Below are 17,631 nucleotides of genomic sequence, written 5' to 3'. Positions count from 1 at the left end.
TTCTAATGATGAACTTGAATTATGTGCTGTCCTCTGTTTAATTAGTTCACACATGTAAACAACCACCTTGAAATGTTCATATATTCTAACAGTCTTGTAAACCCTTTTGCTGCATTGCAGGAACCCTACTACGTGCGATGCATTAAGCCAAATGAACAGAAATCTCCCTTAATCTTTGACTATGAACGCTGTAGACACCAGGTGGAATATTTGGGACTGTTGGAAAATGTACGAGTGCGGCGAGCTGGATTCGCTTATCGGCAACCATATGAGCGTTTCCTGCTGAGGTAAATCTAATTCTGCATTTTCCTGATGTTTACAGGCTTAGGAGTGGAAAGCTGAGTATTCATTTAGGAACAGAGGAACAGGAGTAGACCATTCCGCTTCCTCGAGCCTGCCCCACCATTCAGTATGATCATAGCTGATCGAACATTTCACTCCTTTTATCCAACCCATCCCCATAACCCTGAAAGCTATTGGTAGTCAAAAACATATTTAAAGGGAATAAGTCTGGCTATGCAGTTTCTTTTTCCATTTGTGTTTATTCCCCAGTAGACCCAGTAGAGTGGTAAATGTATCTTCAGCCTATGATGCTAGATAATATATCGAGTCCAGTGATCCTTCTTCAGAACTGATGGTAGCTGGGAATAGTTATGTACTTTTATAAGCTTTTATTTGCAGAGATTTACGTTACTCATGCATTGCCTAATCCAGCCACCATAGCAACAGTGAATGCCCTGTTCATGCCCATAACTGATGTATAAAACATCAAAACATAGGAAATAGGAGCATGAGTAGGCCATTCAGCCCTTTGACCCTGCCCCACCATTCAATATGATTGGGGCTGATCATCCAACTTAGTATTCTTTCTCCCACATAGCTTGATCCTTATAGCCTTAAGAACTATATCTAATTCCTTGAAAATATTCAATGCTTTGGTCTCGATCACTTTCTGTGGCAAAGAATTCCACAGGTTTATCAATCTCTGGATGAATAAATTTCTCCTTATCTCAGTAATCAACAGACATCATCACATCTGCCCAATTTCTTTAACGATGTTATCTAATTTCAATCCCATTTAATTAATCACACTCAACATTGCACAGAAACATCTTATGTGTTTTATTATGACATTGACTCTAGACCAGATAGACCAGAGCCTTTAAAACAGTGTGTTATGATCCCAGCTGATGTTACTAGTGTACAAGGCATTGTGCAGACTTAAGTCTTGATAGATCATGTTTTGCTTTTTTTTTGGGTTATAATAAGGTGATCTATCACTGAAACATAAGCATGTAATATTGCAGATGTAGTTTTAACAATCAAAATAGTTGCATAATATACATGAAGATAAACGAGAATAAAACAAACTATTCACATATAACACAAATTTAAAGATTTTGAAACACAAGGTATAAAAATAATCTCAATAATCCCAGAGAGTTTGCCCATCACCCCATGATGTTCAGTGGGATAACCATCATCGAATCACCCACCATTTACATCCTGTAGTTACCATTGACCAGAACTAGACCAGCTATATAAATACAGTGGTTACGAGAGCAGGTCAGAGACTAGGAATCCCACAGCAAGTAACCCACCTCCTGTCTCCCCATATCCCATCCACAACCTACAAGGCACAAATCAGGAGTGTGATCAAATACTCTCAACTTGCTTGGATGAATCTAGCTCCAATAACACTCAAGAAGCTTAAAGCAGCCTACCTTACTGGCACCTTATCCACAACCACTTCCTATCTCCACCATCAACACTCAGTAGCTGCATTATGTAGCATATGGAAGATCCACTGCAGAAGTTCCACAAGGCTCTCTATAAACCATTTTTCAAACTCATTATCACTTCCATCCAGAAGAACAGGGACAGCCAGCATTGCCCACATTCCATGAGTAAATTTTAACAAAGTTATTTTTCTGAAATGGCTGAAAATAAAAAGAATCCTGTGTGATCTCACCATTCCTTTTATGTTGTGCATGCTACATATAGAAAGAAAAATACTACTACAAGCCTGCTATTTTAAAGCTACAACAACAAATAAAAGAGAAGGATCATTTTAAAGCTAGCACCAAAAATAAAAAAATGGGAAAAAGCATTAGATTTTTCTGATGTTTCAAAAGAGCAGAGGAAAACAGTAAAAATGGAAAGCAAATTCATAATAATGGATTGGCATTCTTTGACTTCTGTCAGAATTTTACTTGTTCAAATAAAGACTCAATTCTTACATTATGGTTCAGCAGCCAGCTGACAAACAACCACCAGCAGTCAAATGCAGCCACCTTCCCCAAATGTTGCAATCTGCAGATTATGCATTAGACTTCACAGCCGTTTCAGAACCTATTGAACTGGAGTGAAAGCAATTCACCCTTGATCCTGCGAAGAAGATATTTGTATTCGCCTTCAGTTCTGAAGAATGGTCCTTAACCTGACATGCTAACTCTATTTCTCTCTCCACAGATGCTACCAGTAATGTTCAACTCTTACATCTCATTGTGTTTTTATTACTCTCCCGATTTGTCTTTCTCAGAACCTCACACTTTTCACCTTGAACTCCATCTGCCACATTTTTGTCCACTCACTTAATCTGTTCCTGTTCCTTTGTAACATTGTGATACTGTCCTCTGAAATTACTTTGCTTCCTATGTTTATGTCATCTGCAGACTTTGGTGTGTAACTCTGTACATGCTCCAAATTGTTAGAATTTATATAAGGAAAGTATGGGGCTCCAACACAGACACAGACATATTCATCATGGCCCATCACTAAACAAACAATTTATCTCCATTCTATGCAGCGTCCTAACAAGTTATCAGCCCATATTATGAGGTTAACTCCAATTCCGTGTGCTGTTATTTGTGTGAACCATCTCTCATGTGGAACCTTCTTCAATGTGCTGTTGAAGACGACATAGATAATATCCATTGACATTCCTGTTAACTTACCTAAAGCTGAAAGAGGATCAGGAATGATAGAGCTACATACACCATGTTTTGTTAGTGAATAAAGTTGCATAGTCTATCATTAATCAGATCCACAGAAGGACTGTAAGCTTTCATGACCAGTCACATCACAGCATTATAGAAAAGTATGGACAAAAGGACATCTTTTAGCCCATTTGTCCATGCTTTGTGTGAGAGATTTATCCAACCTTGTCCCACTTTCAAGCTCCATATCCAAATCCTTGTAACTTGTGACATTGCAAACGCATAGCTAAACAATTTTCAAATGTGATGCTGGTTTCAAGTAAGACTTCAAATGCATTCCCACCTCTCAAACTCTGGGTAAATAAACAGTCTCCCCAAATTCTCTCTAACCTTTCTCTAACTTGATTTAAATTAAGTTTGCGCCCCAGTAGTAGAAGTACCCCTGCTATAAATGTGTGTGTGTGTGTGTATACTTGAAGGTATATTAGTTACTTGAACATGCTTTAATATTTCTGTACAACTTTAAACATGTGCGTCAGGTATAAGATGATTTGTGAGTACACTTGGCCCAATCACCTGATGTCAACAGACCTGGAAGCCACCCGTATGATCATAGACCAACATGACTTCCAGCAAGATGTTGCTTATGGAAAGACAAAGCTATTCATTCGTACACCACAAACGCTGTTTGGACTGGAATCAGCACGAGAAGAAACAATTCCTTTCATTGTGCTGTTTCTGCAGAAGGTAAAAATATGAGTTTGGATTCGAGCAATGTATTAACCCATCAGCTATAGACCTTTACAACTTAGGGAGACCATTTGGTCCACCTTATCTATGCCAGATCACCAGAGCAATTTCAAAACTAAAGTTGATTCGCCATCTATCAACAATAATTTTCTGGATAAAGAAACCAAATGAAATGAAGATGCTGGAAATCTGAAACAAGAACAAAAATTGCTGGAAAATCTCCAAATGTCTGACAGCATCTGTGGAGAGAAAGGGCTGATGAAGGGTTTTTGCCCGAAACGTTGATTTTCCTGCTCCTCGGATGTTGCCTGACCTGCTGTGCTTTTCCAGCACCACTTTAATCTAAACTCTGGTTTCCAGCATCTGCAGTCCTCACTTTTGCCTAGTTGATTTTAACCTTACTGCGAATCCTCCTGCAAGGATGCCTACCGTGAAGAAGTTCTCCTCCTCTTTCCACAAGAATCTCAGTGTGTGTCTCTCTCACTGCAACCCCAGGTCATCTCCTCTATCCTGAAGCTCTTCACCAATTGTACTCCTTGCTACCTTCTCCGCAGCACCCCACCCCCCCACCCCCCCACCATTATCTCGGATACTGCTTGACCTGCTGCGCTTTTCCAGCACCACTCTAATCTAAGCTCTGTGGAGAGAAGTCAGACTTAACATTTTGGATCCAGTGACCATTCTGCAAAAAGTTCAGACATGTTAACTCTGATCTCTCTCCATCTATGCTGCCAGGCCTACTGAGATTTTCCAGCAAGTTCTGTTTGTGTTTCATTAACCCTCTGAGCCTGTATCCGTTTTAAACATCCATTCAAGTTTCTATTAAGAGATGCATTGGTCTCTGTCTCTCTCTGGTTCATTTTGACATTTGAGGGGGGTCTAAGGTCAAAAATGGCATTTGGCCAACAAGTTAAAATTTGATAGGCGAGCTGAAAGGTGCCCAGTAATTAGCTCACCAGATTATAACCACAAGTTGGACCAGGATGGCTGCCAGTGAAATAAATTGACATACAGAGAGGGAAGAGTGGATTACTGGAATTAAGGAGGAGGGATATCCTGAGGCAGCATCTGTCCAGCACTGCATGTAGCTGCAAAGTCCACAAAAATAACTCGTCATTCACTTTAATGGCCTCTTCGGTTCCATCATCAGTGAAACTGGTCGGAATGTATAATTCCCCGGCTCCAGCTAGATGCAATCTGAGAAGCTAATCAGGTCCCAAATTATGTCATAGGGCACTAACTCCTGTATTAAACAGGGCTTACCTCTGGAAACAAAGGGCTGTGGGTATCTGCTGGTAAATCCTTTTCAAAATGGAACCAGCTGTCTGGCTGGTGTTAATGGGGCGGTAAGATTGTGATGTCATTTACAACAGCTGTTAGTGCTAGGAGAAGGCAGTTAAATGAATAAGACTGTGATTAGACATGAAATAATCCTAAATGCTTCTGAGTATAGAATTTTTTCTTTTCTATCTTTTAGTGACAGTTATAGATGGATAACGTCTGTGTGACTATTTCTTATGACACTATGTAAGACAACAGAAATGAAAGGGTTAACCAGGGCTGAAGCTCAGCTGGCTCTGATGTCTATCATCAGTGGGTGTAGCATGGGGCAGTGTAAGGAGATTGAGCACAGCCCAGATGAACTCTGGCACAGTTTTCTGATCAGAGAATCCCTGCAGCATGGAAGCAGGCCATTCAATCTAGCAAAACTCCGAAAAGCATCCCACCTAGACCCACCTCCCCCCCTTCCCAATCCTTGTAACCCTACATTCCCCATAGCAAATTCACCTAGCTGCACACCTCTGCAAACGCATGCAGACACAGGGAGAATGTGCAAACTCCACACAGGCAGTTGCTCGTGGATAGAATTGAACCTAGGTTCCTGGCACTGTAAGGTAGCAGTGCTAACACTGAGCCACTGTGCTGCCCTAATGGAGGCATATTTGTCTTCTCTATCTCTTATTAGTATTGGTTAATATGCCTAAGAATTAGTTTAAACTGTATGTAGTTACTGAGATGTAATAAACCACTTATTGTCATATAAGACCTGGGTATTAAACATGGTAACAACACATGAGCTTCTCATCACTGTTATAATGATAATTAGATTGGATTCCCTACAGCATGAAACAGGCCCTTCGACCCAACCAGTCCACACCAACCCTCTGAAGAGTAACCTATCCACCTCCGACAATGGACAATTTAGCATGGCAAATTCACCTGGCCTGCACATCTTTGTGCTTGTAGGAGGAAACCCACACAGACACAGGGAGAATGTGTAAACTCCACATAGATAGTCACCTGAGGCCAGAATTGAACCTGGGGCTGTGAGGTAGCAGTGCTAATCACTGAGCCACCGTGCCACTCCAAACAAAGCAACTGACTTTACATTCACCTTTTCAAAAGCCATAATTGTTTTACAAACATTCAAATACATTCTACTCTAATGTCCCTGTGCCATATCTCAGATGAGATATTACACTGAGGCATCATCTGCCCTCTCCAGTCCTACATTTGCTGCTGGCCTGGCAGCATCATCAATGTAGATTGCCTGAATGTTGTTTCTGGGAGCTTGCTGCGTGCAAATTGAATGCAGAATTTCCTAAATTGTAACAGTGACTCAAATTCAAAACATTTTTAATTTCCGGAGGGTATGAAAGTTGTGACATCAAACTAATTTATTTTTATTTGTTGCCTATAACGATACTATGTGAGTTTAGCAGTCATAATGTGGTTCATTTTGCTTAGACCATAAGAAACAGGAACAGGAATGGGCCATTCGGCCCCTCAGGATCACAACTGCCTGTTGGGAGCCCTGTAATATAATCCCAGCAAGGTAATGCCCTTTGTTTATTTGTGAGCTCTACCCATTTGAAATCTAGGGTGTCTTTCCTCATTACTGCAGTGATGGATTCCTTTGTCAACAACGCAATGCCCCCAACTCTCTTATTTCATTGTGCCTCAAACTTCCATACCCTGGAAAGTTGAGCTGCCAGTCCTGTCCTTCTTTCAACCATGTCTGAATGAATTCAACAATATCATAATCCCTCCATGATGATCAATTCTCTAAGTTCATCTACCTTACCAGTCAAGCATTCCTGCATTAAAATAGACACAATTTAGCTTTCGAGACCTCACATGTGCCTTATCCTGTCCATGTCTTCTTCACATATTAGACTGTTCTAGCATTCCTTTTATACCTGATTGGAGCTTGCAACCTTCTGATCCCTCCCCCGGTTCAGTTCAGTTTGAAACCTCTCCAGCAGAACAAGCAAACCTTACACACGAAGGATATTGGACCCATTCTGTTTCAGGTACAACCTGTCCATCTTATACAGGTCCCAGCCTCCCCAGAAACTACCCCAATGATCCAAAAATGTAAAGTCATTTAAAGCCACTCCCCATTTACACCATCCCTTTAGCTGCACATTGTTCAGACCCACCTTTCTACTCCTATACTCAGTAGCGCATGACACTGGTAGTGATCTTGAGATTACAATCTAAGTAGTCTCCCTCTTTAATCTTAACCTAACTTTCTAATTTCCTGCTGCAGAACCTTACTTCTTGTTTTACCTAAGTCATTGGTATCAACATGTAGAATGATTGTGAGCTATTTACCCTGCCACTTCAGAATGCCCTATAGCCACTCTGAGACATCCCTTAGTCTGGCACCAGAGAGGGAACATATCATTCAAAAGTTGCTGCCACAGAACTGCCTGTCAGTTTCCCTTCCAATTGAGTCCCCTATCACTAAAGATCACCCAGTCTTTTTCTTACCCCGATGCTGTAGCTCCTTTATCAACCGCATCTCCTCCATTTCCCACACCTCTGCCCTCAAACAAACCACCTCCCTCAACCACGACAGGGGCAGAGTCCTCCTGGTCCTCACATTCCACCCCACTAATCTCCATGTCCAACACATCAAGCTCCGCTATTTCTGCTACCTGCGGCCTGACCCCCCTACCAAAATGATATTTCTCTCCCGACTCCCAACCACTTTTCGCAGAGACCGTTCCCTCCCCGACTTCCTCGTTAGGTCCACACTCCCAACAACCCCTTCCTCCACACTTGGAAATTTTCCCTGCGGCTGCAGGAGGTGCAAAACCTGCTCCAACACCTCCCCCCTCACCTCCATCCAAGGCCCCAAAGAATCATTCGAAGTCCAGCAGAGATTCATGTGCATTTCCTCTAACCTGATTTATTGTATTTGTTGCTCCCGATGTGGTCTCCTCTGCTTTGGAGAGACCAAGTGCAAACTCGTGGAGCGGTTCATGAAACATTTATGGTCTGTATGCTACAATCAACCCCACCTTCCAGTCATCATCCATTTCAACTCCTCCTCCCCCAATGAAATGTCCACCTGGGGCCTCCTCCGTTGTCAACACAAGGCCACACGCAAACTGGAGGGAGAACACTTCATCTTTCACCTCGGAAGCTTACAGCCATACAGCCTTTAGAACTCACCAGCTTCCAAATATCCCCATCTCAATCTCATCCCAGGCCCAGCCCTCCCTCTCCACCCCACCCCTGTTAACCTGACCCAACCCTGTCCATCTTCCTTCCCACCTATCTGCTCCACTCTTCCACTGACCAATCACAGCCACCTCCTACTTGCATCCACCTATCACCATCCCAGCCACCTTTCCCCTAGCAACATTCCCCCCACACCATTTCACAGCCCTTTCCCCTCCCCCAGACCTGATAAAAGGTTCTGACCTGAAACATTAACTCCCCTCCTTCTCTGATGCTGCTTGACCTACTGTGCTTTTTCCAGCTCAACTCTTTATCCATTCTTTCCTTGTGCCACAAACCTAACTGTTGCTGCTGGCCCCGAGAGGCCTTTGCCCCAACAGTATCCAACTTGGTCTATCTGTTTGAGAAGGATATGGCCATAGGGGACTCCTGCACTACCGGCCTGCACTTACTAGTTTCCCTGGTGATCATCCAATGTCTTTATGTCTGTGTAGCCCTAACTTGTATTACCAGCTCATAACTATGCTATCCATGATGTCCTCAGACTCATGGATGCTCTGTAGGTCAATCAGGAGGTGCAGCTGAACATGTGGTCACCATGGAGACTGGAAGTATCCCGACTTCCCACATTTTGCAGGAGGAGGATTCCATGGGACCAAGTTCTCCTGCCTGTGTGAACCTTATCAACTACAAACAATAAACTAACAACCAATTACTCAGTCTCACCCTCTATTCACAAAGCAGATTTTTCTCTCTCCCTCTCTTTCTCCCTCTCTCAATTTTTAACTAACGACAAACAACAAAAATGACTTTGAACGCTGTCTTCCTCCCGATACTGCACACTCAGTCTCAATGCTGCTAAAGATAAATGAACATTTAATTAACTTGAATATATTTCCCCTTTAAAATATTGACCCAGTTTTATGCCTGAAAAATACATTGGCTGCAGGTACAGCAGCACCCATCACCATTTCAATACTCTAACATTTACAACACACTCCTTAAAATTGCTCAGATTTGATCACAACCTTTCCAAAGAATCATTTAGTTTTATAGATGCTGCCTCCAACATTGATTAATGGAGAGGGGGAGTCCAGGTCCACAAACCTCTTCTTCATTCTCAGCTCTCTATAGATCACATAAAGATGTCTGGCCTACTTTCAGGACCTTGGCCTCTTACTGCCAAGCTTGATAAATGTCCGGTTCTTTTATAGTGATGCCATTTATCTGGCCCTAGGGGGAGGATCTGAAATTATTAGATTTTTCCGCTTTTAGAAACTGGAGCAAAGAAACAGAGGCAGAATAACCTGAATAGCACACAGAAAGGTAGAGACATGCAAGCACCCAGATACACAGCTACACAAGAACCCAAAAAATACATAGACAGGCAGCTATGCAGATATACAAATAAAAAAACCTCATATTTATATACATTTGCAGAAAATAACACATAAATACAGACCAACAGGCAAAGCTAAAATTACCTAAATGTACATTTATAGATACCGAAATCCTACTTTGTCCTATCTCAGATTTCCTATAGTGTTGTATGTGAGCTTTTTAAGCCTGTCATCATATTGGAAATTAACAATACTTCATGTCCCCTTCTGGAAATTATCTAAAGTTAGTTCTTGAACAGGCATATTCTGAACATTTTAAATCAAGCTCTGTCAAACCAGACTCAACAATGCAACCACTAATGTGAAACTGCGCAGCTTCCTACTTGTATACTTTACAGCTATTAACCTACTTACTTTATCTAACTTTTAGTCGTGTGTCTCACTGTCAAACTTTGTTTTCCAATCTTTCTTCGTCATAGAAACTCTACAGAGTGGAAACAGACCCAACAAGTCCACACCGACCGTCCGAAGAGCATCCCACCCAGACTCATTCCCCGACCCTATTACTCAACATTCCCCCCGAATAATGCACCTAACCTACACTCCCTGAACATTATGTGCAATTTAGCTTGGCCAATTCCCCTAACATGCACATCATTGGACTGTGGGAGGAAACCCACACACACACGGTGAAAGTGCAAACTCCACACTGTCGCCCAAGGCTGGAATTGAACCCAGGTCCCTGGCACTCTAAGACAGCAGTGCTAATCATTGAGCCACATGCCACCCTTTCCATGAAGACCTTGTGAAGTTTTATTACACTGAAGGGTGTTTATCAATGTAATAGCTATTGTTGGAGTGTAGGGCATTCAGAAATCATTGCAGCAGCAAAGGATATGTAGAATAGGCCTAATTAAAGGTATGTTGACTGCTTCATGAACTCCTAGATGTTTACAGCACAGAAAGAAATCATTCAGTCCATTTTGTCCATGCTAGTCAACAATGATCTAATGACACCAGCCCCATTTTCCAGTTCTTGGCCCATGCCACTGGAGGCTATGACAATGCAAGTAAATATCTAAATACTGATTAAAAGCTTTGAGAGTTTCTGGCTCAAATAGCCTTTCAGGCAATGAGTTTCAGACTGCAGATTCACTCTGTACAAAATTATTTTCCCTCAACTCTCAGCTCCCCTCTTAGCCTTCTACTTCTTATCTTAATCCATACCTCTGTTATTGATCCCTCCCTCCACAAAGGGGAAAGTGCCTTCCTATCCACTCTATATCCCTCATCACATAAACCTCTATCAGGTCACCTATCAAATTTGCTGCTCCCAGGGGCCCTTCAACCCACATTGCATCTCACGAAACTTCTTCTGCAACCTCTTTAGTGCGATCATGCCTTTCCTTTAATGTGGTGACCAGAACTGTATGCTGTGCATCACTTATGATGAAACCAGTGTTTTATACAGTTCTAGCATAGTCACCCTGCTCTTGTATTCCCTGCCTCAGCTAATAAAGGCAAGTGTTCAACATGTATTCTCAACTATCTTACCTATCTGCCAATACTAGGGGTGTGGTGGAGATGAAGTTAGATCTGGATGAAGTTAGATGTTCAGTACTTTCCAAGCTCCTACTATTTATAGTGTAATCTCTTGCCTCACACTTTTCTGGGTTGAATTCCATTTACCAAAGTTATATATCAAAAGCTTGCTAAAGTCCATGTAGATAACATCAGATACATTACCTTCATTAAAACTTTTGGTTACCTCCTCATAGAATTTGATTAAATTTGTCAAACTCAATATTTCCTTGATAAGTCAATGCCGATTACCTTTGTTAATTGATGCTTCTCCAAGTGCAGTAATATGCTGTCCCCCAAAATCCTTTATAACAACTTCCCCACCATCGAGATTAGACCCTTTAGCCTGTAATTCCCTAGCCTATCCCTTTCTCTTTTTTAAGAATGAGTCAATGTTAGCAGTCGTCCAGTCCTATGGCACCTCACCTGTGGCCAGAGAGGACTTGAAAATTACAGCCAGGGCTCTTCATATCTCCTCCCTTGTCTCCCTCAACAGCTTCAAAGATATTTCATCTGGGCCTGTGAATTTATTTTATTTACTTTTAACACTGCTAACTCCATAAGTAAGTATTCTCTCTCTGTCTCTCTCTCTCTCTCTAGTATTTCACAGACCTTCACTGTGATGTCTATATTTGCCCCATCCCTTTCTATTTTGATGACCGACTCAAAGTATTCATGGAAGACTATGACCACATCTTCTGTGCCCAAATACAGATTACCTCTATGGACCCTAGTGGGCCCTATGCTTTCCATAAATATTCTCCTTTTTACATACTCTTTAAAAACCTTTTGGGTTTTCATTTATTCTACTTGCTCATGCTTCCTCATGCGCTCTGTTGGGTTTCCTAATTTCTTTCTTAAATCCTCCTTGATCCTTTTATACTTTTCTGGTGTATCTGCCATGATACCCTCAGTGCATGCCATAAAAATTTTATTAAACCAAACCTTTATACTTCTTGGGGTCAGAATTCTTCTATCTTGGTCTCACCCTTTTTCTTTTCAGGAACATATTTGTCCTGTAGTTTTGCTGTTTCTTTGTTGAATGCATCCCATTGCTCTGACACAGTTTTAGCTGTAAGAAGCTGCTCCCAGTCAAATTGTATCTTATCTTGGGAATATTAGCCTTCTCATAGTTTAGAACCTCTATATCCAGTCCATGCTTATCTTTTATCATAGCTATCCTAATTATAAACAAATTCATTCCCTGGACATGGGCATCACTGGCTAAGCCAGCATTTCGTGTCCATGCTGAATTGCTCAGAGGGCAGTTAGGAGTCAGCTATGTTGCTGTAAGTCTGCAGTCGCATGTCAGCCAGGCCAGGTAAGGATAGCAGTTTCTTTCTCCTAAAGGGGAATTGGTGAACCAGAAAGATTTTTCTGACATAGTCATTATTAGATCACAATTCCAGGTTTTTATTGAATTCAAATTCCACCATGGGTCTTGGTAGGATTTGAACCCAGTCCACAGAACATTACCTGGGTCCCTGGATTAACAGTGCAACAATAATGCCTCTAAGTCATCGTCTCTCTCTCTCTACCTAGCTGGGCTCTGCCTACTGTCTCTAAAATGTACCCCTATTGATACACCTTTCACCTGCCTCGGCTGATTTCTGAATATTGGGTTTGGAATTTCCTCCTCCATTTTTGGGCTTTCTGCACGCTTGCTCCCTCCCTACCTTGGACATTAAGACTATCCCAGTTAATACTTTGGGTATTTAAAATCCTCTAACATTACTGCTTATTATTCTTACACTTCTCTGAAATGTAATTACACATCTGATCCTTATCTCCCCCTTACTGTTTGAGGGCCCATTGTGTTTTAATTTTGTTCCCCTTGCACCTCCAGACACCGGAGGGATTACATTTCCTCTGTATGTTTAAATGTAGCTAGATTAACAATCATGATAAAATGGTACAGACCAGAACATAACATAACGGGGTCAACCTACAAGTTAAAAATAGAACACAGAGCAATTGAGTTTCAGCAATCGAGAGGCAATGGTGATGGTTTAAAACCTGGATGCTTCAGATGCAGCTGCTGACAGTAATTTATTAATTTTTGATTAATTATTCATGGAAATGTTCTTAATCAAGTAGTTGAAGCTTGAGCCTGAATTCCACAAAGGATTCATCAAGCAGCCTCAGCAGTCTCCTTTTCTCAATTTTATCCTCCGATCAATAGTGTACAATATGTATACTGAATACAAAATATTGAAAATGCTCGGACTGTCTCTTGGTTCACTTTATTTAGCACAGGGTTAGCCAGGTTAAAATAACCACAGCAAAAATCATTAAAACCATCAGAGCTCCTTCTCACAACACATGTTAGTCATATAGGGTTTTATGTCTACCGATGCCACATAGATCATGATTTTGTTTGATGGTAAGTTAGCAGCCTTTTTTACATCAGTCTATTGATTTTTATTTCTGTTAAACTCAATGGAAACAAGAATAGATTAAACTCAATGTAATATCCTGAACAATATCCTGAATATTCTCAGGGTAGGTACAATGTGAGCTGGACATATAGTTCCATTATGCGCTCTATTACACATGCCCAAGCTAAGAATAGAATTTTCATGAGGCAATGGGTATTTGTTGCTGACTGGAGAGTGGTAAGGGCCCCACATCACTTATTACTTGAAAGGCCCCTTGTGCTGTATACAAGCCACTTGATAGCCGCCAAACAGCCCTTGGACATCCCGGAGAGGAAGAGGTTGGAAGCAGAAGTTCTACTCACTGAGAGGTGCTGGCCAAACAGGCCAGAAGCTCCATTGGATGGCAATGTTGCTGCCAAGGTGGTAGCTGCTGTCAGTACTGCACCGACCCAAAGTTGAAGGGAATCTTTGGATCCCAGGTCAAAGGTGATGACGTTAGGAATCTAGGTACCACAGAGAGAATTTAAGGCTTACGTGTGCTAAGAGAAGGAATCAGCAGCAAGGTGAGATCTTAGATCTCGAAGTCTCAGGATGCCACCATCCTTCCCTTTGTCAGGGCTCTCAATCAGACCCTGGGTGTCAGTTGAAAGAGGGGCCCGTCTGGCACCCAATGTGAGTTTGCTTGAACTTCTTGTTCACAATAAAATATTAACAATAGACACTCAATGATCTCTTTGTTTCCCTCAATAAACCTGGAGGGAATCCTTACTACATTTATCCTAGAAATGGCCAGATGAAGACCTTAAGTGGCCATTAATTGGTTACAGGCCTTCCTGTCATGGAATTAATTGGGGCAATGATGGGAATATAACAGAGTGCTCTTCCACCACTCACCACACCTATTCAAACGCTCCCCTGTCACCAAAGTCTCTAGCCAGGCACAAATTCCCAATCAATGTCCATCTAATGTCTCTCACCTGCAGCCTCAGCAAGAATCCTGTAATAAAACTATATCTTTCCATTTGTCCACTGGTCATTCAGTAGTGCTGTTGAGTGGCATTTTTAATCAGTGATAAAGTGACTGCGGTCTCAATTCTGGGAACTCATACCAATGTGAGACAGAGATGCACTGAACACAGTTGACAGAAACAAGATACTCAAGACCTATTGCTAAGAGGTTGTTTTCAAAGATGAAAGTCGTACAATAAAATGCTAAGAATTCAAGCATTCAGCAGTTTCCTTCTATTTTCCTCCACAGCTCTGGAGGGGAGCCCTAGCGAGGAAACGCTGTCGGGGTATGAGAGCTGTCTATGCAATCATGAGTTATTACAAAACATTCAAGGTCAAGGCGTATCTCATCGAGGTAATGAAACGCTTCCAGAATGTACGGAGCATGAGTGACTATGGAAAGAGTGTGGCATGGCCAACGCCTCCAACAGTCTTAGTCAAATTCGAGGAGAATATGAAGTATCTGTTCCGAAGGTAAGATGCATTTTCTTTAAGGAACTTCAGAAACGTATTTGATTTGATTTGATTTGATTTATTATTGTCATATGTACCTAGGTACAGTGAAAAGTTTTGTTTTGCATGAAGTACAGGCAGGCTATAATAGAACAGAGTGAGGAATACAATTTTACAGCTGCAGAGAAGGTGCACAAAGAGCGAGATCAACATTAAATTTTAAATTTAAAAGATCCATTCAGAAGTCTAATAACACAAGGAAAAAAGTTGCTGGTACTTGTGTTTTAAGCCTTTGTATCTTCTGCCTGATGAAAGAGGTTGGAAGAGATGATAACTGGGGTAGAAGGGGAATGATTATGTTGGCTGCCTTTCTGAGGCAGTGAGAAGTATAGATCAAGTCAACAGATGGAAGTTTGGCTTGCTTGATGGACTGGGCTCTGTTCACAACTCTGTGTAACTACTTATTGTCCTGGGCAAAGCAGTTGCCACACCAAACTCTGATGCATCAAACAACCTCTACAGTATTCTTCAAAGCCTTCCAGGATAGCAGTGGATTGAGTGAGAATCAGATTATCTTTTTATTTTTCTGCATTTCTGATTGTTGACTGAAATTGAAAATTGACCGTTTGAAAAGAAAAACAAATATTGTGAAAGGGATTCCTTCACTTTTTAAAAGCAAGTTTTCAACACTCATTGCAATTTTTGTTTCCACTGCTACAAATGGAGAGAATATTGAAAGAACTCAGCAGCAACTGTGAGAGGGAAAAGCAGTTAAAGTGTTGAATCCATTATGACTCTTCTGTTTACACTGCTGCTTGTTCCAGCAGTACTGGGGAGTTTATTTTGCATGGGCTGGAGTCAGGATATATATACAAAGGGAAATTATGTTGGCAACATGTAGCTGATTGGCACACAGAATGGTGACCTATTACTAATGATAAGGGTCTTCTGCCTGCCAACAGTCATGTGATTGGTTCCTGAGTAGCTGAGCAGCTTGAGGGGTCGAATGATAGGTGGAGATTCTTCAGATCTCCAGAAAGCAAGATCATTTCCTTTTCTCTGCAGTTAACAAAATATTTAAAACCCGAAGAAAGCCAGCTCACCAGTTGTTCTAAGCTGTTGATTTTAACAAAAATGTCAGAGACTTTTATAAGTTGTGAAGCTGTGTCTTTTGCAAGGGAGTGAAAGTACCCAGAGAAGGATGATCAAAAAGCAGCAAGTCCTGACAAGCCAGTAGGATCATGATTTGGAGAAGCCAGTGTTGGACTGGAATAGACAAATTTAAAAATCACACAACACCATGTTATAGTCCAACCTGTTGGACTATAATCTGTTGGACTATAACCTGCGGTTGTGTAATTTTTAACTCAGTGGGATCACATGTCAGGAGCCATTGAACTCCTCTCCCAGGTTTCCATTCCACCCATCACATTATTTTGAAAATATCTTTTTATATATCTGTGTGCAGGATGAGTTATATTTTAACTCGGAGAGGTATCTGTTGATGGTTCCTAATTTTTTACCTGCAGCTGAAATCTATCTATTTGTAATGTATAGTCATTCTTGCTATAGACAGGAATGTGGTCTGTGCTTTCTGTCAAATTTGGTATAGCAATGCAGTACCTCGGGTAATTCTGCAAACTTTGATTAAAACCTTTAACTTTCGTGATAATTCCGGCAGTAGAAATAGAGATTTCTGGTGAGGTGTGACACAGAAAACTTCCCTCTGCACTTTAATGAAATCATAGAGTCATACAGCACGGAAACACACTCTTTGGTCCAACTCGTCCATGATGATCAGGTTTTCTGAACTAGTCCCATTTGTCTGAATTTGATCCATATCTCTCTAAATCTTTCATATCCAGTTATGTGTCCAAATGTGTTTTAAATATTGTAATTGCATTCGCCTTTACCACTTCTTCTGGCAACATTTTCCTCTGACCTTTCTATGAGCTGGAATTGCCTAAGGTCAAATTTTTCCAGAGCTGGACCCATTTAAAAGTGAAGAGTGAGCCCAACTAGGGCATTTCCTGGAAACCCCAGATTTTTACTGGTGTGGCATAAGGTTGGGGATAGTATGTCCACATCCTGAACTCCCGACCTGATTGCCTTCATCTTGAGGATGGGCATCTCCTGCAATTTTCATGGATTGGAGCCAACTTCTTCATACCTCAGAGTTCATGACTTCCCTGTACGGTTACGAACTATCGTCTGTATTTTGTGAGCCTTTGGAAGGTGAGCTCAAAAAAGCCTACCCATGACCGCATTTCCCTTTACGTCAACTCGTCTTCCCATCTGGACACATGGCCCCTTATAGCCCCATGCCAACTCAAATCAATTAATGTCTACCTCTCATCCCCATGACTTCCCATAACCTCAATGTCAACCTATTGCCCTTCAATGCACATGTGCCCAATATATGCCATGTAAAGAACCAATGAAACCCCCAGTTACAATGTGTGGAATTGCTCTGTCAAAAAAAAGGACATATTCACAAGTTATATAAAAAGATGTGCTGTTCTTGAACGCCTCAAACAGATCATTATGGTATCAATAGCTGTAATTTCACAAAGACAGCTTAGCCAAAATGTTACACAAGTGCCAATTTCAGAAGTCTCACTCTGGAAACCAGCACCTGTTCTGACTGGATGTTGACAGGGGATTGCTTTGTAGATTATGTATCCATGTTGCATGGTCAACCGCATATGT

General features: G+C 41.4%; 1 protein-coding gene across 1 annotated transcript in view; it reads left to right on the top strand.

Moving 5' to 3' along the window:
- LOC140476993 (unconventional myosin-Id-like) overlaps window positions 1-17,631 on the top strand; it is a 143,344-nt gene that overhangs the window by 79,002 nt on the left and 46,711 nt on the right. Inside the window, exons 15-17 of the mRNA XM_072570059.1 lie at window positions 121-287; window positions 3,479-3,686; window positions 14,720-14,943. Coding sequence (XP_072426160.1) covers window positions 121-287; window positions 3,479-3,686; window positions 14,720-14,943 — 599 coding nt within the window. The remainder of the gene's footprint in view (window positions 1-120; window positions 288-3,478; window positions 3,687-14,719; window positions 14,944-17,631) is intronic.

Source organism: Chiloscyllium punctatum, chromosome 5, assembly GCF_047496795.1.
Source record: "Chiloscyllium punctatum isolate Juve2018m chromosome 5, sChiPun1.3, whole genome shotgun sequence".
NCBI classification, from domain to species: Eukaryota; Metazoa; Chordata; class Chondrichthyes; order Orectolobiformes; family Hemiscylliidae; genus Chiloscyllium; species Chiloscyllium punctatum.
Note: the sequence above shows the minus strand (reverse complement) of the source record. Positions and strands in the feature narration are given on the sequence as shown.